This window comes from Cyprinus carpio, unplaced genomic scaffold (assembly GCF_018340385.1).
Source record: "Cyprinus carpio isolate SPL01 unplaced genomic scaffold, ASM1834038v1 S000000169, whole genome shotgun sequence".
NCBI classification, from domain to species: Eukaryota; Metazoa; Chordata; class Actinopteri; order Cypriniformes; family Cyprinidae; genus Cyprinus; species Cyprinus carpio.
This window is the reverse complement of record NW_024872920.1, coordinates 222,759-246,652: the sequence shown is the minus strand read 5'-3', so window position 1 is coordinate 246,652 and position 23,894 is coordinate 222,759. Positions and strand designations below refer to the sequence as shown.

General features: G+C 41.0%; 1 protein-coding gene across 2 annotated transcripts; it reads right to left on the bottom strand.

Moving 5' to 3' along the window:
- Positions 1–466: 466 nt before the first annotated feature.
- On the bottom strand, positions 467–7,213 carry LOC109062718 (gastrula zinc finger protein XlCGF57.1-like). Of its 2 annotated transcripts, none has more exons than XM_042753878.1 (3): positions 7,104–7,213; positions 6,347–6,556; positions 467–2,669 (listed from the first exon to the last, which is right to left on the bottom strand). In XM_042753878.1, exons 2-3 carry the CDS (start codon positions 6,510–6,512, stop codon positions 982–984), a joined length of 1,854 nt encoding a protein of 617 aa, XP_042609812.1. In that variant the 5' UTR covers positions 6,513–6,556; positions 7,104–7,213; the 3' UTR covers positions 467–981. The 2 variants fall into 2 exon arrangements, with proteins under 2 accessions (XP_042609812.1, XP_042609811.1); XM_042753877.1 differs by having other exon boundaries at positions 6,347–6,649; positions 7,104–7,176.
- Between the last annotated feature and the right edge of the window lie 16,681 nt (positions 7,214–23,894).

Sequence of the window (23,894 nt, the reverse complement as noted above, 5' to 3'; positions counted from 1 at the left end):
CTCTCAATGTCAAATCAAATGCAGAAAAGTTAATCCATGCGTTTATGACCTCAAGGTTAGATTATTGTAATGCTCTATTGGGTGGTTGTTCTGCCCGTTTAGTAAACAAACTCCAGCTAGTCCAAAATGCAGCAGCTTGAGTTCTTACTAGAACCAGGAAGTATGACCATATTAGCCGGTCCTGTCAACACTGCACTGGCTCCATATCAAACATCGTATAGATTTTAAAATCGTATAAAGCCCTGAATGGTTTATCACCTCATTATTTGAACGAGCTCTTGTTACATTGTAGTCCTCCAAGTCTGCTGCATTCTCAAAACTCTGGTAATTTGATATGAACTTGAACTTTGATACGAATTTGAACGTTAGCTGCTACAATAACATTTCAATGTAACGACTTACCCTCGCAATTATAGATGTAGCTGGCGATATACATCTTGAATCCCTTTTTCCCATTTTGCTGGAGGGAGTGGGGCATGACTTCTTGACGGTCCACATCATTAAAGGTCAGATGAGGTAGGTCTTGAAGACAGAGAGTGTAAAAGAGAGCCATGTTTGCCAGTTGTCAGTCTGTCTGTTGGTTAAGTGAGCTAGAATTACGCTGTCAGTGTAACAGGAAGTTTGTCAGCCGGTATAAGCCAATCCGGAATTGTGATATGCATTGAGCGCATTAAGGGTTTCTTTTTGAGTGAAATATTTTCCACCCTGAGGGCAGGAGTAAGTGTTCAATTCAGTGTGAATTCTCATGTGGACTCCCAAGGTTTCCATGTTGAGTAAAACTCTCTAAACACTGAGGGCAGGTGCAAAGGTTGTATTCAGTGTGAATACTTCTGTACCTGTTAAAGTTTCCTTTTTGAGCGGAACTTATACACTTTGTTGGCAAGTGTAAGGCTTTTCTCCAGTGTGAATTCTCATGTGCCTGTCAAGAATTCCTATATGACTGAAAATTTGTCCACACTGTTGGCAGCTGAAGGGACTCTTTTAAGTGTGAACTTTCATGTGGGCTTTAAGGTTTCCAGGTTGAGCAAAACTCTTTCCACACTGTTGGCAGTTGTAAGGCTTCTCTCCTGTATGAACTCTCATGTGCCTGTCAATACTTTCTTTACGAGTGAAACATTTTCCACACTGTTGGCAGGTGAATGGGCTCTCTCCAGTGTGAATTACCATGTGGACGCTAAGGTTTCTATGATGAGCAAAACTCTTTCCACACTCAGGGCAAGTGTAAGGCTTTTGTCCAGTGTGAACAGTCATGTGCCAGTTAAGGCTTCCTTTTTGAGAGAAACTCTTTCCACACTGTTGGCAGGTGTAAGGCTTCTCCCCAGTGTGAATTCTCACGTGGACGTTAAAGCTTCCTTTATGAGTGAAACTTTTTCCACATTGTTGGCAGGTGAAGGGACCCTCTCCATTGTGTGTTGTCATGTGGGCTTTAAGGTTTACACGTTGAGCAAAACTCTCACCACACTTCTGGCATGTGTAAAGGTTCTCTCCATTGTGGACTCTCATGTGAACTTTAAGGTTTACAAGTTGAGCAAAACTCTCACCACAACGAAGGCATGTGTAAGGCTTCTCTTCAATGTGGACTCTCATGTGGACCTTAAGGTTTACACGTTGAGCAAAACTCTCACCACACTGCTGACATGTGTAAGGGTTCTCTTCAGTGTGAATCCTCACGTGTTTTTTAAGGCTTACTTTATGATGGAAACTTTGTCCACACTGTTGGCATGTGTAAGACTTTTCTCTAGTGTGAATTCTTATATGCATGTCAAGATTCACTTTACGAGTGAAACTCTTTCCACACTGTTGACAGGTGTAAGGCTTTTCTCCAGTATGAATTCTCATGTGGACGTTAAGGTTTCCATGATGAGCAAAACTCTTTCCACACTCAGGGCAAGTGTAAGGCTTTTGTCCAGTGTGAAGAGTCATGTGCCAGTTAAGGCTTCCTTTTTGAGTGAAACACTTTCCACACTGTTGGCAGGTGTAAGGCTTCTCCCCAGTGTGAACTCTCATGTGGATGTTAAAGCTTCCTTTATGAGTGAAAATTTTTCCACATTGTTGGCAGGTGAAGGGACTCTCTCTATTGTGTATTGTCATGTGGGCTTCAAGGTTTACACGTTGAGCAAAACTCTCACCACACTGCTGGCATATGTAAGGCTTTTCTCCATTGTGGACTCTCATGTGGTCTTTAAGGCTGACTATATCATTGCAACTTTGTCCACACTGTTGGCAGGTAAAAGGGCTCTCCCCAGTGTGAATCCTCATGTGGGCTTTAAGGTTAACATGTTGATGGAAACTTTTTCCACACTCAGGGCATGAGTAAGGCTTCACTCCAGCGTGAATTCTCATGTGCGTGCTAAGACTTCCTTTTTGAGTAAACTTTTTTCCACACTGTTGGCATGTGTACAACTTATCTCCAGTGTGAACTCTTATATGCACGTCAAGACTTACTTTACGAGTGAAACTTTTTCCACAGTGTTTGCAGGTGAAAGGATCCTCTCCAGTGTTGACTTTAAGGTTTCCTTGTTGATTGAAAGTGAAATAACTTCTTTGAGCTTTTTTTCTTGTGGAAGACTTTTCAGTCTGCGAACATCTAAAAGATTTTCTTCTAGTTGTGAAATCGTGAAGATTCCCATATTGATCTTTCTCTTCAGTTTCATTCAGTACTTCTTTCTCTTTCATTGGTGAAAAACCACAAATAAAAGTTATCCCCAGTTTAATGGCACAATACAACAGTCATCAAAACATTTAGGTTATGTAATACACAAAAACCAACAACATGTATGCTAGACCCCTTTAGGAGAAGTGTCCAAACCCGCTCTGGAGGCCACTGTCCTACTTGCTCCAAAGCACCTGCTGGAAGTTCCCCAACTCTGGCCCTTGAAACCCCCTTTCCTTCAGAGTTTAGCTCAAAACCTAATCAAACACACCTGTACATACTAATCAAGGTCTTCTGTATTATTTGAAAGCTAAAGACAGGTGAGTTTGATCAAGGTTTTCAGAAAAAGGGAACCTTGAGGGCCAGAGTTGAGAAACACTGCTCTTCATAATATTACTAACTTTCTTTAGGTCTTTAAGCTGGCAGTTAAAAAAGCACAGTTTGACCTAGGAGATATTGTTAATTATAAACTTTTCTCAATTGGCGATGCTAATAATTAATCACTGATCAGTTAATTGAAAAAAATATAATAATAATTCAAAGAAACTAAAACAGTCAATATATATTGTCATAAAAATGAAATATATTTTCTGCACGAACCAGACATTTATATTAGATATTGTGCTGGGGGAAAACTAAACTGAATTACCAGTGTGTGTGAAATGTCTAGACCCCACATGAAGTTGAATGTTTCTTTTAAAAAATATATCAATAATTCATTCCTATGACTTTAATTTGTGGCCATGGCTCATGCTGCATTGATTTCTTCTCTCTATAAAGTAAAACTATGCATCAAATTAGTACAACGTGGCCATGCCTTAACTTATTTATTTGTTCCCTCATTTTAGTTGTGTTATTAATATTGTTAAAATGTGGAAATTTGAGTGATCAAGCCGCAAAACAGAACTCAAACTGCATATGGCTTAATTTAAATTTGCACGAGAATGAACCTTATTGGTTCTTGTGAATCTCAAACATGCTGCGTAACACACAAGAATGAACCCTATTGGTTCTCGCACATTTCCTGCAAATTCTATCCTTCAAATACAATGGTATTTTTCATAACATTGGGAAGACCGTGAAACTGGTTATCATCAGGCTGTCTGCACAAGACACCAACAGCACAGCTGCATGCAGCAAAGGTTGTACAGGACTGTGTACTTCTTATACTGTAGTGTGTAAGCTGCTTATTCAAACCAATCAATGGTCTGTCCTTCACCGAGCGAGTCCTTCAGTGTCTGTCATTACACCGTCTATGTTGCCAAGCCATCTGCTTAGAGTCGTGAGTGCATCATTGATAATTATTCACATATTTCCTCAGAACACAAGTTCTGCTTTTGTAATTATCAGCGTACGCACTGTCTAGTGTTTGTACAGTGTGCACACATTTATGCCTATTGTAGTTTAAATGATTCCTGATATGCCCATGTTGTGCGTACGCAACTTATATACATCAGGTCCGAGGAGAAGAACCCCCCATCCAAGACCAACTTATGATGATACATTTACACCTGCTTGACAGAAGAAAGTCACAACAGATGTTTTCTTCAGTTTGAGACTTTGTTTGAACTGCTTGTCACTCACAAACTTTCAGACAGTTTAATTAAAAATTGTTATACATGTAGGGCCCACTAGCGGTTTTATTTGCCTATTATGTGATCTCAACATGTCTGTACACATTCTTCATATGACATTTTATCAAGGATCAATTGAGTGCGTTTTGAGATTATACAAATCAGATATTTCTGTAGAGCTGGACATTTGAATAAGGATCAAATGAGTGAGTTCAGCTTTGAGTATTGCTTTCGTCAATGAAAATTATGACTAAATATCGTCGTCAACGAACCTTCATCACGTGACGAAAACGAGACGAGATGCAACGTAAATGCTGGTCATGTGACGATGACTATAATTAAATGTATAATACAATATTATTGTTGAATAAAAACAAGACTAAATGTGGTTTACAAAATAAAAACTATGCTAAAATGTCTCTTCATTTTCGTAGACCAAAATGAGACAAAACAAAATGTTATAACTTTATTTTCGTCTCGTTCAGTCGTGTTATTATTATTATTTTGCAGTATTTCTGTTAGTTCAGCAGGATTTGTACTTCCCACCAGTTCCCCCGACTCAGACGCGGGCGACATCACTTCCTCAAGCCACAGTCGCGCCATTATTTAGAAGATGACAACAAACAAAGTTCAGCAGGATTTGTACTTCCGCCTGGTTCCGCTGCGAGCGCACCTTCCCAAACGGACGAGGCTTTTATACTTGTCGGGTTTGCCGTTGTACTATTTGAAACGACAGGGGAGCGACAAGGAGTAATTGTCCTCTAAAACCATCGGGAATCACCAGTGAGAAGTCATTAGCCAGTACAAGTCTTGTGATGAATGAGTTAATGAATTAATCATTTCTTTATGTACAAACTTAAAACAATCTTAAACTATTGGCTGTATTTCGCATCAAACACAAGACAACTAACTGTAAGCAAACAGTGTATAATTAATATCTAAATTAATTCTTCTATTTTATACAATAAAAATAAAACATACTTCAAATAAGAAGGCTTGGACAAACTATGCAAACATTTGTTTTTTCCAAAAAAAAAAAAAAAAAAAGTTTTCCGTAGGGCTGGGAAAATAAATCGATGCATTGCGAATCGTGAAATGATTCAGCATCGATTCTGAGATTTCCCAAATGCATCGCGATTTTTTCTTGAATCAATTTGGAGCATAGTTTTTGAACATCAGATGTCACTCAATGCTTTAGAAACAACCGTACTCTGCTTATTTCCAAATCCTTACACACATTTGAACCTAAAATAATAATTCATAAAATTCGAAAAAGTTGAAGCAAATTACAAAGGTGTTCACAGTGGGCTGCGTTTACATTAATCTGGCGTCATAAAAGCATTCTAAGCTGAGGGGAAATTACATGATATACACTAGCGCTCTTTAGCCCTCTTCTTCATGAGCATTTGAGTGTGCAGATAAAAACTAGATTAGAGGGCCATCTGCTGTTAAAAATCTAAGCTAAGAATCAGAATCGATGCATTATGAAAATCTAAGAATCGATCCATGAATTGATTCTGCATCGATTTATCGTCCCAGGCCTAGTTTTCCGTCAAAAAAAGCACCTGATAGAGTTTAAACTTAACATTAAACTGTTTCTGTTTCACACAAATGTGCATGTTTGGCTAGAATCACCCTGAACTCGTGTGTGTTCATATTTTCCCCGCGCTCACCCAAGCGGACTTGCAGACACGTCGAGTATAAATCATTCGTGACACAGAGAAAAGGACAGATGGCCGGCCAGCCCGGGTTCGTCTTTGGGAGAAAAATTAGCAGATTTTTAAAAATGTATTTTATTTTTATTTATTGTTTTTATTAAAATCTATGTGTGTGTACTTTTAACATGTTTGGTTGGTAATATAATAGCATAACCTTGTTTGAAATGGGTTTGGCTAAAAGATAATTTTGGTTCGTCTGTACTTATAGGTACTTGTACTGTATTGACTCCGTTAAATAGAATGGCATTACTAAAAAGAGACTAAAATAACATTTTCGTTGACTAAATCTAGACCAGACTAAAAAGAGTATGAACATGACTAAAACTAATAAAAACTAAAATGCCAGCTTCACACAAAGACTAGACTAAAACAGGCCGTAAAACACAACACTAGAAACTAACCTGTTTGTTGCTCAGTATCTTTCACACTGAACATTTCTTCACTTCTGGTGTCTTCCCTCTCCTCTTTAATAAACAGCCTCTTTGTTTGATCCCCAGTCTCTTCTTGTTTCAGACTGAATGCTTCTTCAATCCTGAAGTCTTCAGTCTCCTCTTTAACAAACGTCATCTTTATATCAGTGTGTCACAAGGATCTCTCTGTGTTTGCACACTCTGTCATGATTAAGATGAACAACAGAAAGAAAGAAAAATGAACTGAATCTCCGGGTGTGTCTCAGTCAGCTCCCTAGTTCAGTAGTCAGCACACTAGTAAGGGAGTCAGAGTGAGAGGCACCTGATTAGACAAAAACACTCAAGACATTAATAAAATAACACAATTTATAATTCAAGATTTTTTTTTTTTTTTTAGTATATAATGATTTATTGACCACATGTATCAGACTGCCCTTTAATAAAATATTTTTCTATTGGTTAAAGTTTTAATGAAACACGTTTGTGTCGAATTGAATCATTTGATCGTCTGCGAATCATTTGATTCAACTGACTCGGAGTTAAACAGCTCAGTTTCTCCATCTCTGAACTCATCTTTATAAATGAGACGCTACTCGTGTGTGGACGCGCTTATTTACTCACAAAATGACGTTCATATAGTCTAGCTAAGGCATTAATATGTTACAGTCAATAATAAACAATCGATTTTCCATCGCTTGTAAACCTTTGAGTTGATTGAAGGTTGTTTAAAGACGCTTTAAACACAGACCTTTCTTCAGTCGAATCACAACAACTGCAGGGCGCGGCGCATACTCATGACGTCACGTCACTGCGACAAAATAAAAGTCCTGTTCACACACTGCTGTCTAAAATACATCTAGAACATGATATACAAATAATTAAAGAGTTGATAGAAATTCAGAGTTTAATGTATTTGTGGAAAAAAAAAAAAACATTTAAATGTATGTGACAAATTATGTGACAAACTTAAAAACATTTTATACCAGATATAAATTAGATTAAAATACGAATGTGATTTAGAAATGTTCTAAAGTAATGAGTATATGAGTTCATAAAGCAGAAGTCATTCTGTTCATGTTCATGTTTTTCCCATTTTATAAATGTGGAAAAAAGTTTATATTCGAGTCTATAAATACCTGAAAATAGGTATAAAAATGTCTAAATTATGATTAATGAGATTTACTTCCATTATACCTTTATAATCTTTGAACAGTTATTTACATTATTTAGGTCACTTTTTCAATATCCAAGCCATAAACTGATGATAAATGATAAGAATTATAGCCACAAGCCGTAGAAAAACACTTATGTTTCAGGGTTAAAGCTAAACTATGCTAACTGTGCGTTCACACCACCGCCGTCGAGAGCGTCAAAACCCAGCAAACACAGAACGTTCCCCTAATGTTAGTTTTTCGTTCCCGTTTGGTTATTTTTTTGAAAACCAAATACTAACGTTAGGAAAACGTTCTATTTAGGTTATATTTTTTGCAACCATAAAATAACATTCCCAGAACGTTGCAGGGTGGTTATTTTTAAAATAACCTAAAAATAACTTATACAGAACGTTCCCTTATGGTTATTCTCAGGTTATTTTTAGAACCCTGTAAAACTATCTTTCCAATGAAAACGTCGCAGATGTAGAGCTCTGAAATTCGTTTAATGCAGCGTTTATTAAAATATAGAAATTAGATCAATCAAAACGCGATTTAAATTATAATATTTAGACAGGGTAAAGCGTTGAGTGATAACAGAAATCAAAAATTTGTGGGTTTGTTTAGTATGGTCTCGTACTCTATCGCATACGTTGTCAGTGTCGTGCGCTTGCTTAGACCTTTGTTGTAATAAACAGTAAAGTGTGTTCAACTGAATTCAATTTCCGTTTTGTCTGACGGGTATACAAAAAAGGTTAGTAAACCGCGGCAGCCCTCCTGTTAAGCCCTCCTCGTGTGAAGACCGAAGAGTGTAAAGACCATCGACTCCACCGTGCGACTCCACCGGGCAGGGATACTGGCAAGGAATATAAGTATTGTTTTGATTAATCCTTTTTTACTTCTGCTTGTTTCACTTCTATTTCAGTTTTTATAACCAATTATTACTATGTGTTTCCAGCGCAATCCTAACAACCTGCACACTCTCCCTATACATCCCAAATTATACAGCTCAATCCTAACAACCTGCACACTCTGCCTATGTCTGCTAATACACTATCTTTTTCTATTGGTCTCTGGAATTGCCAGTCTGCTGTAAACAATGCCAATTTCATTACTTCTATTATTAGTCATTCAAAGCTAAATCTCATGGCCCTGACAGAGACCTGGATCAAACCAGAGGACACTGCTAAACCTGCTGCCCTCTCCAATAAGTTCTCATTTTCCCCACTTCCCCCGTTTGACTGGAAGAGGTGGAGGTACTGGTCTGCTCATCTCTAATGTTTGGAAATTTAATCCTTTACCATCTTTGGGTATCAACAACTCCTTTGAATCTCATTTAGTTACTGTTACCTACCCCCTTAAAATCCATTTTGTAGTTGTCTATCGACCCCCAGGACCACTAGGTAACGTTTTGGATGAATTAGATGTGCTGCTTTCAACCTTTCCTGAGGATGGTACTCCCCTAGTTATGCTTGGAGACTTCAACATCCACCTAGATAAACTCTGTCTGCTGACTTCCACACTCTGCTTGCCTCTTTTGATCTCAACCGAGTGTCAACTACTGCTACTCACAAATCAGGCAACCAACTGGACCTTATTTACACACGACACTGCTCCCCTGATCATGTACTGGGTTACTCCACTGCACACCTCAGATCACTTCCTCCTCACTCTTAACCTCAACATGGTTCCTGACACATCATTTACCCCTCCACATGTCATCTTTCGACGTAACCTACGCTCACTCTCACCCTCCCGGCTATCTGCAATGGTTTCATCTTCACTTCCTCCCCTAAACTGTTAGCATCTTTTGATGCTAACAGTGCTACTGATACTTTCTGCTCCCACTCTTACATCTTGTTTAGACACTGTCTGCCCCTTGTCTTCCAGGCCAGCCCGTAACTTCCCTTTCAGCCCCTTGGTTATCTGATGTTCTACGGGAAACACCGTTCTAAGCTTAAAGCTGCTGAAAGGTTGTGGCGCAAATCCAAAAATACTACTGACCTTAATGTATATCAGTCACTCCTCTCTTCCTTTTCTGCTAATGTCTCCACTGCTAAAAGGACATACTACCATAAAAAAAATTAACAATTCGTCTAACTCTCACATGCTTTTTTTTTAAAACATTTTCCTCACTCTTGACTGATGCTCTCATAATGTTGAGCGAAAACGTTCTCATAACAACGTTCTTGTAACGTCTTTATGGTGTTATTTTTACTTGACTGACCCAGATAGCATGTAGTAATCAGCCCAAGCTTAGCTGCCCTGCGGCGCCTCCAGCTCAGACTCGGCATCAGTGAGTGTTATCTGGGCCGAGTGTGGCCCACAGCTCGCTGTCGTGCAAGTGTTTGTGATGAGGCTGTAAAGCACTGGCCCGATTTCTGTTCACCATAACCGGCCCAAGTCTGTTTGTAGAGTCCAGCTCCATTCAGTAGATAATAATTTATTACTTGTAGTTATTAATTAATATGTTTTTGTAGTTATCAAGAGAAGTGTCATCGCTGAAGGAAATGCAGACATTACTCAGACACCTGTGAACACAGAGTAGTGCTTGGAATCCAAGACAGTGGACATCATATTTATTATACTTTTCTGACTGAACTAGCAAGGAGCATTAGAGCCAATGAGAAAGTAAGTTCAAGTAAAATGTCTGCATTGACCGTTTCACCGTGTTATTTTCTGCAGTAACTGCAGGGAATAATAACTAAAGAGACCTGATCAACAGCAAGCTTTGGATCTACTGAATGTGTATCCTTCGAGCATTTTATTGCAGTGTTCAATGTTATATTTCTGGATAGCGATGACTGGTGAAAATCTATGTTTTGTCATTTACGTTTTACCAAACCTCTGACTTTTGTTTTTTCTGCAGAACTCAAAAGAAGATACTTTGAAGAATGCTGGTAATCAAACCCAACAAGTTTGTCTGGTATGGACAGTATGAACGGAACTAAATGATTTTCATTTTTTGGGTAAACTCTCTTTAATTAGCATGCTACACACTAAATATTAATCATGCTGGGCACAGCCACTTATTGTGCTGTCATTGCAGTTGGTGCTGTAAATAGTCTGTCAAATTAACAGGTAAATTGCTACAACATAAATTTAATGTAGTTCACGATGCATTACATTAGACTTTTACTAACAGACACTTCCATATTATTTGCTCTTTACAGGTGCAGAAATGAAAGCTCCCAAACATAGATGTCACCGGATTAAGAAGTAGAAAGACATGTGTCACCGGGTGACTAATCCGAGCGGAACTTTTCTGTTTCTCCGGGCGGAACTAAAGTGTGGGAAATATTTCCGCCCGGACTAATTTAAGTGAAACACGAGTTCCGGTTCCGGTTGGCCCAAGGCAGGGAATTATCCAAGATACACGTCAGGTGTGGGAAGAGGACGTGTCGGATATCGATTGGAGGATCGGGAAGGAAGCAGAGATATAAAAGGGGTTGGCTTATGAACAGCAGAGAGAAGTTTGTTTCGCGGTGTTCCACACGATACGGAAGTGGCTGGTGTGGCGTGGATGTTGTGATTTACGGGCTGCAACGGAGAACCCAAGGAAAAGGGAGATTGGAAGTGCGTAGTAAGTTAAGTGATCAACCTTTTGTATGTTGTGTTTACATCTTATTGTGGATTGAGTTGAAGGAGCGATCCTATGTTTGGAAGGTCCCTGAGTGAAGGAGATCATTGAACTCGTATTGGGAGAGGATAACCCTGTGTACTGGTGGGTGAAGACTTTATGAACATTCCTTGTATATTGTGGATAGTGGATGACGGATGTGGAGGGAGATTAACTGCCTTTAAGAAAGGGTTCCGACTGCATATTTCTCCGTAGCAGTGGGTAATTCACCCCCCCCTCCCCCTCTCTTGTGCTGATCTAATAATCCTCAGTGCTGTGTGTTTATTCAGTGTTGATAGTAGTGCTTTGTGTTGGAGATCGCTGGGAAGGTCGGAGAGGCTCCGGTGTACGATATATACGCCTGCTGTGGTTTGCCCCCTGCCTTTGTCCATCTGACACGCCCCGCCAGGACTCAGAGCCCGAAACGGGACTACCCCACGGATCTTCTTTCACTGAGTGTGTGGAGTGCGGTGAGTGCTGCTGTATTGAAGTGTACACACGAGAAGAATTGTAGTGCCTTTGTGGTGTGTGGTGTTTGTCTGTGGCTGTGTCCCCGGTCGTAGGAAGAGGCCTGACAGAGAGGAGCAGTGTATTGGTGGCAACCACAGCCTTTACCTTAAGTAAGCTGGAGCTTGGACGTGTTGGAGGGCGCCTCTGGAGGAGGTTGGATGACGTCGCCCACACAGCGATCTCTGTAAGCTTTCAAATCAAAGCCTTACCTTTTCATCCACGTGACATTGTGTCATTGGCCTTGTCAGCAACCACCGGCCTTGTGCATGTCGTCTGTGCTGTCTCTTCGACGAGGGAAGCGAAGGACCGCAGCCGATCCTCCCCCGTGTGTCCCCTTGCCAAGCTGGGTGGGAAGCCCAGTGTTGTTTCGCAGTTTCACCTGTAAGGCCCACCAGCCGTCAGTCATCGACCAAACCCGTATCTGCTTGGAATACCGACCTCTGAATATCTTAGCCAGTATATAGTAAGTAGCCAGTTAACAGCCCAGCCCTGTGAATGCTCACCTGTGTATTGAATTCTGTACTTACCTGTGAGCTAGAACCCCTGCACGATAACAGTCCAGCCCTGTGAATACTCACTTGTGTATTGAACTCTGTTCTCACCTGAGAGCTAGAACCCCTGCACGTTAACAGCCCAGCCCTGTGAATACCCACCCGTGTATTGAACTCTGTACTTACCTGAGAGCTAGAACCCCTGCACGCTAACAGCCCAGCCCTGTGAATACTCACCTGTGTATTGAACTCTGTACTTACCTGAGAGCTAGAACCCCTGCACGCTAACAGCCCAGCCCTGTGAATACCCACCTGTGTATTGAACGCTGTACTTACCTGGGAGCTAGAACCCCTGCACGCTAACAGCCCAGCCCTGCGAATACCCACCTGTGTATTGAATTCTGTACTTACCTGTGAGCTAGAACCCCTGCACACTAACAGCCCAGCCCTGTGAATACCCACTTGTGTATTGGACTCTCTACTTACCTGAGAGCTAGAACCCCCGTACGCTATCAGCCCAGCCCTGTGAATACTCACCGTGTATTGAACTTTGTACTTACCTGAGAGCTAGAACCCCTGCACGCTAACAGCTCAGCCTTGGGTTTTGAAGTCCACCCCCCCCCCCCCCCCAGAGCCAGAAAGTCCCTGCACGTCAACTGCCTAGCTCTTGCTTTAAACTTACCTGGAGTGGAGTCGGCTGGAAATTAAGGGCTGAAGTGGAGTGTGTCGAGGAAAGGGCTGAAGAGGAGTGTTATCGAGGACTGGAATCCGTATCTGTGGACAAAAATAGTTCGAGTCATTAGTAGTTTTAAAGTTTCCCCTCCCCTTTCCCCAAACTTATAAATAAATAAAATTGTTAAAATTTTAATCTTGGTTGTCTGTTCGTTCATTGGGGTGTTGTGGGACCTCCTCGAGGTGGAAGTTAGAGGGAGGAGCGAGACCCGTTAAATTGGTGGTCCGCTCTGACCTGCAACACATGTTACACCCCAACAACCATAAATCCTGAGCGATTTGAAAATGGGCAACAACCGAGGAAAAAGTACTCAATGTTTTCACTCAAAAATGATCCATGGTAATAATTCTAAATGAATTAGATAAATAAATAAAAGTAAAAAATGTTTTATAATTTTAAAACTTTGCCATTTACTAATGTGTTCAAAACACAAAGTTTTAGTGTCTCTTTACAATAAGGTATCATTAGTTAATTAATAAATGTTGAAATTAACATTAAATAACAATGAGCAATACATTTGTTACAATTTGCATTAGTCTTTGATACTGTTAAAAAACAACAACTGTTCTTTGTTAGTTCATGTTAGCTCTGATCCATTAAATAATGTCAACAGGCACAACTTTTGTTCTTAACAATGTATTAGTAAATGTTGAAATTAACTAGGTTAATATATTCACTACAGTTAACTAAGGTTAATGTTAAGTATTTGTAATGTTAGTTCATGTTGGGTAGGTAACTAATGTTAACAAATGAAACTTATTGTAAATTGTAAGTGTTTTTTCTTCTTTTTTGCTGCAAATGCATAGTTTTGTAAATATAAATAAATGCAAGGGTAATTTCGCTAAATGTTATGTTTTATATATATACTTTCTGTATAACTTGTGCTTTTTTCTTCTTTTTTGCTGTAATTGCATAGTTTTGTAAATAAATTGTTGTGTAAATAAATTTTTCTCATGCCAACTTAATCTTAAACTTAAACTAATGAAATTTTAATGAAAGATTAGTGAAGCAACTTCTCAAAATAATAATAATAATAATAATAAACTTTAATTTATAAAGCGCCTTTAAAGGCAACTTCTCAAAGTGCTGTACACAACAAACAATACAAAGCTCAAACAATAAAAGTAACATCAACAATCGAATGCTAATTTAAAAAAATAAGTCTTAAGTCTACCTTTAAAAATGTCGTAGCCCTGTGTATCCCTAAGATCAGGAGGCAGAGAATTCCAAAGAACAGGAGCATATGAAGAAAAGGCCCTGTCACCCATAGAGCGTAAGCGTGTTTGAGGAACAACCAACAAGTTGGATTGTGAAGAACGCAGTCTCCGAGTTGGGGTATAGGAAGTTAACAACTCAGATAAATAATAAGGGGCCAAGCTATGCAATGCTTTATATGTCAGCATCATAATTTTAAAATCTACTCTAAATCGGACTGGAAGCCAGTGTAAGGACTCCAAGACTGGAGTGATGTGATTGCATACCCTGGACCCAGTCAAAAAATATCCTAGCGGCCGAGTTTTGCACATATTGTAATTTGTTAAGTGTGGATTTAGAGACTCCGGCTAGAAGGGCATTGTCTATCCTAGAGATGACAAAGGAATTCATTAGCTTTTCAGCTACTGAGAAAATTTAGCATAGGGCGTAATCTAGCTATATTTCTGAGCTGAAAAAAAGGATGATTTAACTGTACTCTGGACAAAAGAATCAAATGAAAGCCTGGTATCAAAAATAACTCCAAGATTTCTCACTTTAGCTTGAGTAGCCAAAACAGAGCCATCAATAGTCAAGGATAAGGAACCAGCTTTTAAAATTGGATGACGGGAACCAATAAGCATAACTTCAGTTTTACCACTATTCAGACACAAAAAATTTGTACTCATCCATTCCTTTATCTCAGAAACACAGCCGGACAGAAAATCAACATCAAGATGCTCACCAGACTTTGAGTGTATATATAAATCTGCGTATCATCAGCATAAAAGTGATAATGGAGGCCAAGCGATCGCAACAACTGTCCAAGTGGTGCCAGATAAATATTAAAAAGCAGAGGGCCCAGGACTGAGCCCTGAGGAACCCCAGTAAAAACTAAACAAATAAACAGCAAACTCAGGAACCTGAAACACGAACTGACAACGGTCAGTAAAATAAGATTTAAACCACTTCAAAGCTGTCCCTGACAACACCAAAGTCTTGTTCAAGGCGGGCGAGTAATAGACTATGATCCACAGTATTAATGCTGCTCTTAAATCAAGAAGGATGAGAATGGAAATTGCCCCCAGAGTCAGAAGCCATCAACAAATCATTGGTAACTCTGACCAAAGCCGTTTCAGTACTGTGGAATTTACGAAAACCTGACTGAAGAGGATCAAACAGGTTATTAATTGCAAGATGGTTACGTAGATGAAAAGCAACAACACGCTCAAGTATAATGATTAATGATTAAAATCCTCCAGAAGGTCGAAAATGATTAAAAATCCTCCAGAGTAGCATTTTCTTTTTTTTTGGTACTGGGGTTACAGCAGTTAATCCGGGCCATGACCGGCGCACTGTGCACTTCAGTGTCGGGCCGATTCCGGCTCGGATGTGGCAGTGTCGGTTTTTAAGATGATAGAATGGAATGTTTCTATAACGTTCACATAAACCAAGAAAAAACTTTCTTAACACATTAAAAAAATGCAAATTTCAAACATTTAACGAACATTCACTAATAACATTTTCTTTTAGTTTTTAGGATGATAGAATGGAATGTTTCTATAACATTCACATAAACCAAGAAAAAACATTCCTAATACATAAAAAAAAATTCAAATTTTAATCATTTAACGAATATTCATTAATAACATTTTCTTTTCGTTTTTAGGATGATAGAATGGAATGTTTCTATAACATTCATATAAACCAAGAAAAAACATTCCTAATACATAAAAAAAAAATTCTAATTTTAATCATTTAACGAATATTCACTAATAACATTTTCATAACATTTTCAAGATGATAGAATGGAATGTTCCTGTAACATTCACATACACCAAGAAAAAAACGTTCTTAATAAATGAAAAAAAAAAAAAAACTGGACATTTTAAACATTTAAAGAACATTCAGTAATTCAGGTAGTGAGCAGACCAATGCTGTACAAAGTGACTGGTGCAGGTCCCAGTGTGTTAGTGGGAGACTGAGGTTCAGAGTTCAGTGTTGCATGGGGAAAAGTGGGGGAGGGAGTTGAGCTTCCTGACAGCCTGATGAATGAAGCTGTCCTTCAGTCTGCTGGTCCTGGCCTGGAGACTCTGCAGTCTCCTCCCTGATGTCAACAGACTGTAGAAGCTGAGAGACGGGTGTGTGGGGTCACCTGCGATGCAGAGGGCTTAACGGGTGAGACGGGTTCCATAAATGTCCTGGAAGGAGAGGAGGGAGACACCAATGATCTTCTCAGCTGCTTCTCCACTATGCGTTGAAGGGTCTTTTCAACAGTGATGCAGCTAGTCAGGATGCTCAGTTCAAATGCTGAGCATCTGAACTGAGGTTTTGAATATGTTCAAACCCTTGAACATATTCAGAAGTAAAATGCAAAACACATCAGAGCAGCAGTAATATTAATGCAAAACCATCCTAACAAATTATTTTTTTTTCTTTTTTACTTTTACTCTCAATACCTTAAGTATATTAGAGTATGCAAGATAATACTTTTACTCAAAGGATAGTTCAGCCAAAATTGAAAATTCACAAAACATTTACTTACCCTTAAGTTGCTCCAAGTTTGGAATTTTCATTTTTGGGTGAACTATCCCTTTAGTGAAGTTTTTAAATATGACTAGTAGTTTTTCCTCAATGTGGTATTAGTATTTACTAAAAGTAGTTTACTAAAGTATCTCAATATTCCTTGTACTAATTACATTGTCATAGCTTTAAACAATTTCTCTTTTTCTTCTTTCCCTAAATCAGACCAGACCCCTGTACTGCAGGATAAAGCTGAATGTGGCAGCACTGGACAGGTTTTTTTTAGTTTTCGGCTGAACAGGGAGGCCCTGACAGTGCTACTGGATCTTCAGAGAAGGGCCACAATCCAGACCCTGAAGTTTCTTTTCTGTCTGCTAGTGGTACATCATACAGGTGGTCTTCAGAGTGTTTGACATGTGCCTCATCCACAGCATTGTCCTCCGAGTCGCTGAGGAGGTGCTGGTCATTCACCAAGAGATTCACCTCCTGAAGAGCCCAGAACACATGGAGGCAGGGCTGGGCTCAACCTGATGTTGTTTTTTCTGATGTTAAACCTAAGCTATGTTGTAATAGGTTGTAAAAAAAGTATGTACAGTAATGTATAGAACCATTTGTTTAAGGCTACATCCACATGAAGCCAGAGCTTTCCCTATCTGATCTTTTTTTTTCCTCATCTCAAGAAATATCTGCGTCCACACAAAACCACAAAACCGACACAAAACAATGTAGTATACATGCCAAACCAGCATGTGGCGCTGTAATTCTGCCACATAGATAGACTTGGACTATGCATATAACCTTGCGTGCAGTATACAAACGAACATGGAACAATACATTTATTAATCTGTGTTAATGTTAGTTAATAAAAAGACAATCATTTTCATGTTTTTTTGCTATTACATGATGTAGCGGTGTCTGACTAGGGCCGAGATGTGGCCTGATGATGTCATCATTTGAGAAAATATACGGATTCACTGTCCACATGAAAACACAAAGGCGGCATTTTCAGATTTATCCACTCTGGAATCTGGTTTCAAAAATATCGGTTTCACTCTCCCAAAACGCCGGATCCATGTGAACGAAATGCCTATACGATGCAAAAATTATACAGCAAAATATGTCTCCATGTGGATTGGGACCTTAATGTGTAAACAAAAATTATTTACAGGACAAACAAATAAACATAGAAGAATGTTTTGTGAAAAATAAGCTGCATTAAAAAAATTAACAATGTACATACACTTAGTACTTTTTTTTTTACATGTGAATATGCAAAACAAAAACTACAAAATGTACAGAACAGTACTCAGGCTTATTTTACAAATAAATTACACTACAAAAAATGAATAATGTATACAACTTATTCATTTCATTTTAACTTACATCACAAAAATAAACTACAGAAATTATGTTTGTTCATTGACAATGTGACATTTAAAAAGCAGATATTGAAAAATTGTAATGTATCCATTTTTTTAAATGCTTTCTCTTGCCTAGTAGTGAATGGCCGTGATAATATTTTTGTTAAGCATTCTCTCAAGAAGAGAAAACAGTCTCTCCACTTTCTCCCTGCTCAGCCGTGCTCTTCTCTGTCTCTCTCTGGAGTTTGATGTCCTCTCTGAGCAGCTCCAACAGCTTCCACTCACTCCCTCACCTGTTCCAGGACACTCACTCCCTCACCTGTCCCAGGACACTTGCTCTCCTGTGCTCTCCTCTCCTCTGTCTCTCTCTGGAGTTTGATGTCCTCTCTGAACAGCTCCACCAGCTTCCACTCACTCCCTCACCTGTCCCAGGACACTTGCTCTCCTGGCTCTCCTCTGTCTCTCTCTCCTGTGCTCTCCTCTCCTCTGTCTCTCTCTGAAGTTTGATGTCCTCTCTGAACAGCTCCACCAGCTTCCACTCACTCCCTCACCTGTTCCAGGACACTCACTCCCTCACCTGTCCCAGGACACTTGCTCTCATGTGCTCTCCTCTCCTCTGTCTCTCTCTCTCCTGTGCTCTCCTCTCCTCTGTCTCTCTCTGGAGTTTGATGTCCTCTCTGAGCAGCTCCACCAGCTTCCACTCGCTCCCTCATCTGTTCCAGGACACTCACTCCCTCACCTGTCCCAGGACACTTGCTCTCCTGTGCTCTCCTCTGTCTCTCTCTCCTGTGCTCTTCTCTCCTCCATCTCTCTCTGGAGTTTGATGTCCTCTCTGAGCAGCTCCACCAGCTTCCACTCGCTCCCTCACCTGTCCCAGGACAATTACTCCCTCACCTGTCCCAGGATACTTGCTTTCCTGTGCTTTTCTCTCCTCTGTCTCTCTCTCCTGTGCTATTCTCTCCTCTGTCTCTCTCAGGAGTTTGATGTCCTCTCTGAGCAGCTGCACCAGCTTTCATTCACTCCCTCACCTGTCCCAGGACACTTGCTCTCCTGTGCTCTTCTCTCCTCCGTCTCTCTCTGGAGTTTGATGTCCTCCCTGAGCAGCTCCAGCAGCTTCCACTCGCTCCCTCACCTGTCCGAGAACACTTGCCCTCCTGTTTGCTCTTTTCTCCTCCGTCTCGTCTCTGGAGTTTGATGTCATCTCTGTGCAGCTCCACCAGCTTCCACTCGCTCCCTCACCTATCCAGGACACTTGCTCTCCTGTGCTCTTCTCTCTCTATCTCTCTCTGGAGTTTTGATGTCCTCTCTGAGTAGCTCCACAGGCTTCCAATCACTTGCTCACCTGTCCCAGGACACTCACTCCCTCACCTGTCCCAGGACACTTGCTCTCCTGTGCTCTTCTCTCCTCTGTCTCTCTCTGGAGTTTGATGTCCTCCCTGAGCAGCTTCACCAGCTTCCACTCTCTCTCTCACCTGTCCCAGTACACTTGGTCTCCTGTGCCCTTCTCTCCTCTGATAGATTAGTTCTAGGTGTTCCCCATTTAGTTAATTTTGTTCCAGCCGTGTCCCATCAGTTTCTGTCTTTAAATAGTGTTCTCAGTTCTTAGTTCTCGGTCCGCTGTCTTATGTCATTGAATGTCAGTTATCTGTTTGTAGCTCTTTGTGCATTTAATTAAATATTCTACTACCACATTCTCCTGTATCACCTGATTCCTTCTCCAAGTGTAGTGTGACAGAACAGTGGACCCTCAACGACAAAGATGACAGCGGCTGAGGACATCTGTGGAGATTGCGGCAGAGTGGTCGGACATTGGAGGGGTATGTGGAGGAATTCCTCAAGCTTTCCAAACGGGTGAGCAGGCATGACTCTGCTCTTGGGGCCTGCTTTCTGTTGGGGCTGGATGATGAGACTATCCGCTGCGATCTGCCAGCGTGTTAATTTTCCCTGATCGAGCTGATTGATCTCGTCCTGGATTTAATCCTCTGGAGTCGGCTAACGTGGATACGCGTTTTGAGGCAAATTCTCCTGATAAGACCGAAAAGAACATCAAACGAATCTGTAAAGGGTCTACTTTTATTTGTATACACATATGATAACAACAAAACTTTGTGCAAATATAAAATAAAGAAAACAAACAGAGAGCGCTGTCTGCAGCCTTGGTCTGCGGTGATCTTCATTTAGAAACGCGTCATTAAAATGAACTGTAACTCAGTGAATACTCAACACAGAGACATGAGAGATATATCTATAGAAAAGCTTGACATTTCTACTTTTAAACTAAGCAAGTGCTACCAAAAACTAAATATTCTGTGATAAATCCACATAAAAACAACGCGATGTCCGTGTAGTGAGTTCGTGTGAGGAAAGGAAGAGGACAAGGGTCGGCTGGACTGCTGACGACTTTATTACGATTTACAAATAAATATTCCTTGCAAACACCAATGGTGACTTTTACTTTGACAAACAATAAACTCTAACGCATAGCACTTCCGGGTTACTTCTTCCGGTTTCTCAGGTCACGTCAGCAGTCCGTCTCTCTCTCCCCTGCTCCCGTTTCTCCTGGCGTTTTATACTCTCTCCACGCCAATTACTGCAACAAGAAACAGGTGTTGATCGTTTCCGTCCAACCCACTCACTCACTGCTCGTCTCCTGACTCACTCTCCCGCTGCAGACTTCGCTAAACCACGCCCCCCCGCCACAGTCCGTCTTTCACGTCTCCCTTCATTATATCTAATGCGACCACGCCGACGCGCCGAGCTCGCCATGGTTATTATAATCGTCCATGTGGAGCTTGCGGTGGGTAAATGCTCTTATCATTGCAAACTAAACAGCGAGAGTGTACTTCAGGTTTTTTAATTGTTACTGTTCGCTTCCCGCTGAGAGGAATAAGATTTGGATTACCTCAGAAAGAAGAACAAAGCGGCTTGACCCAGCAAAGATAAAGATGAGTAAGGCCTTTTTTATTATTAATCTACTTGTATTAGATTTCCTGACTAAATGTATAATCAGGTGAAACATTATGAAGTTTCATTTACATCATCTCAATGTTTCACGATGCCAGGATGTTTTTATTATTTTTTTTTATGTTCTATAACATAGACAGCATAGTTATAATGTTGCTAGCTTAATGTCAGTAAGAATGATTAGACACTGTAAAAATGATTTTATAACTATATACAGGTCCTTCTAAAAAAACATAAATTTTAACTATATACAGGTCCTTCTCAAAAAATTAGCATATTGTGATAAAAGTTCATTATTTTCCATAATGTAATGATAAAAAATAAACTTTCATATATTTTAGATTCATTGCACACCAACTGAAATATTTCAGATCTTTTATTGTTTTAATACTGATGATTTTGGCATACAGCTCATGAAAACCCAAAATTCCTATCTCAAAAAATTTGCATATTTCATCCGACCAATAAAAGAAAAGTGTTTTTAATACAAAAAAAGTCAACCTTCAAATAATTATGTTCAGTTATGCACTCAATACTTGGTCGGGAATCCTTTTGCAGAAATGACTGCTTGAATGCGGCGTGGCATGGAGGCAATCAGCCTGTGGCACTGCTGAGGTGTTATGGAGGCCCAGGATGCTTCGATAGCGGCCTTAAGCTCATCCAGAGTGTTGGGTCTTGCGTCTCTCAACTTTCTCTTCACAATATCCCACAGATTCTCTATGGGGTTCAGGTCAGGAGAGTTTGGCAGGCCAATTGAGCACAGTAATACCATGGTCAGTAAACCATTTACCACCCAGTGGTTTTGGCACTGTGAGCAGGTGCCAGGTCGTGCTGAAAAACGAAATCTTCATCTCCATAAAGCTTTTCAGCAGATGGAAGCATGAAGTGCTCCAAAATCTCCTGATAGCTAGCTGCATTGACCCTGCCCTTGATAAAAACACAGTGGACCAACACCAGCAGCTGACATGGCACCCCCAGACCATCACTGACTGTGGGTAATTGACACTGGACTTCAGGCATTTTGGCATTTCCTTCTCCCCCATCTGTCTTCCTCCAGACTCTGGCACCTGGATTTTCCCGAATGACATGCAAAATTTTGCTTTCATCCGAAAAAAACTACTTTGGACCACTGAGCAAACAGTCCAGTGCTGCTTCTCTGTAGCCCATTTCCCTGCACACGCCTGTGCACGGTGGCTCTGGATGTTTCTACTCCCCACTGCGCTTCCGCAGGTCCCCCAAGGTCTGGAATCGTCCTTCCTTCTCCAAAATCTTCCTCAGGGTCCGGTCACCTCTTCTCGTTGTGCAGCGTTTTTTTGCCACACTTTTTCCTTCCCACAGACTTTCCCACTGAGGTTGCCTTGATACAGCACTCTGGGAACAGCCTACTCGTTCAGAAATTTCTTTCTGTGTCTTACCCTCTCGCTTGAGGGTGTCATTTTTAAAAGCCTCAGCAAGCAGTCAGGTCGGCAGTCTTACCCATGATTGCAGTTTTGAGTAATGAACACAGGCTGGGAGTTTTTAAAAGCCCTCAGGAATCTTTTGCAGGTGTTTAGAGTTAATTAGTTGATTCGGATGATTAGGTTAATAGCTCGTTTAGAGAACCTTTCATGATATGCTAATTTTTTGAGATAGGAATTTTGGGGTTTTCATGCGCTGTTATGCCAAAATCATCAGTACTAAAACAATAAAAGACCTGAAATATTTCAGTTGGTGTGCAATGAATCCTAAAATATATGAAAGTTTAATTTTTATCATTACATTATGGAAAATAATGAACTTTTTCACAAATATGCTAATTTTTGAGAAGGACCTGTATGTGTTTTATGACCTTATTTCAGTGACTTTAAAATTGTAGTTTTTTACTAACCATGCATACAAGTTGTTTTCTCATAAACACAATCATGTACATACATGCTATTTACATATTATTGTAGCCCAGTTTGTACTGATTACAGTGTTATTAGACTTTAGCCATGTATCTATTTATAAGCAACTGAAAAAAGCACAGAAGTCAGGGGATGTCAAAACTTCCAGGCCCCCAAAACCTCCTAGATCTCCGAGGGTTAAATGGTTCCGAATTTGAAGTGGAAGTAAAGGGGGAGTCTCAAGTCTCCTCATCGGGCCCTCTCAGGAGCATGCTGTCTCTCCCCAGCTCAACCCACGCCAGGAACCCCCACATACCTCACCAATGGCTCCGCCCACCACACCGGCTGCTCGGAAGTCAAGACGGCCGGCCTCCAAACAGAGAAGTGCGCCGGCTGCAACCAATGTCCTGTCAGCCCTCCGCGGCTCACCCAAGCCTGCACCCGTCCACAGATAACTCCTGTTCACCGGCCATTGATATGGCAAGCCCAAATTAACATTAATGTGGCAAGCCCTGCCAGCCCCAAAGTGCCCCTTCAGTGCCAACCCCGCGAAAGTGCTGTGCCTGCTCCTCAAGAGCCCGTCTGGTGCATCACCCCGTCCCGTAAGCCGCATCCCTGTTCCTGAGTTAAGAGCCACGGTGGTCTCCCGATCCCCAGCTCCAGCCCAGGAGAGGCTCCCATCCCCAAGCTCGCCCAGGAGGTCTCCCGATCCCCAGCTCAGCCCAGGATGGGGCTCTCCTGAACCCCTGTTAAGCCCAGGGACGGCCCCTGAGTCCGCTCCAGAACTCAGCCATCGAGAGAATTGGGCGGGGGCTGTGGCCTCGGAGGCTGCCCCGCAATGGCGTCCGTGGCTCCAGACGCCGCCATGGCCTCCCGAGTCTCCTGATCCCCGCCATGACCTTCCAGTTGCCTGCGATCCGCCATGGTGCCTCGAATCGATACGCTGCTGCGTCCCACTGGTCCGTAATGGATCCTGGGTTCTTCCAGAGTCGCACCACCCCCCTCACCCGTTGATGTTATGTGGCGTGAGGTCCAACGCCGTTTTAGGGGTCGTAATGTCGTGTGGTGAGGACTTGAGATTCCTTGTTTTTAACCCAAGTCTTAGTTTTTCTGTTTTCCTTATTTGGTTAT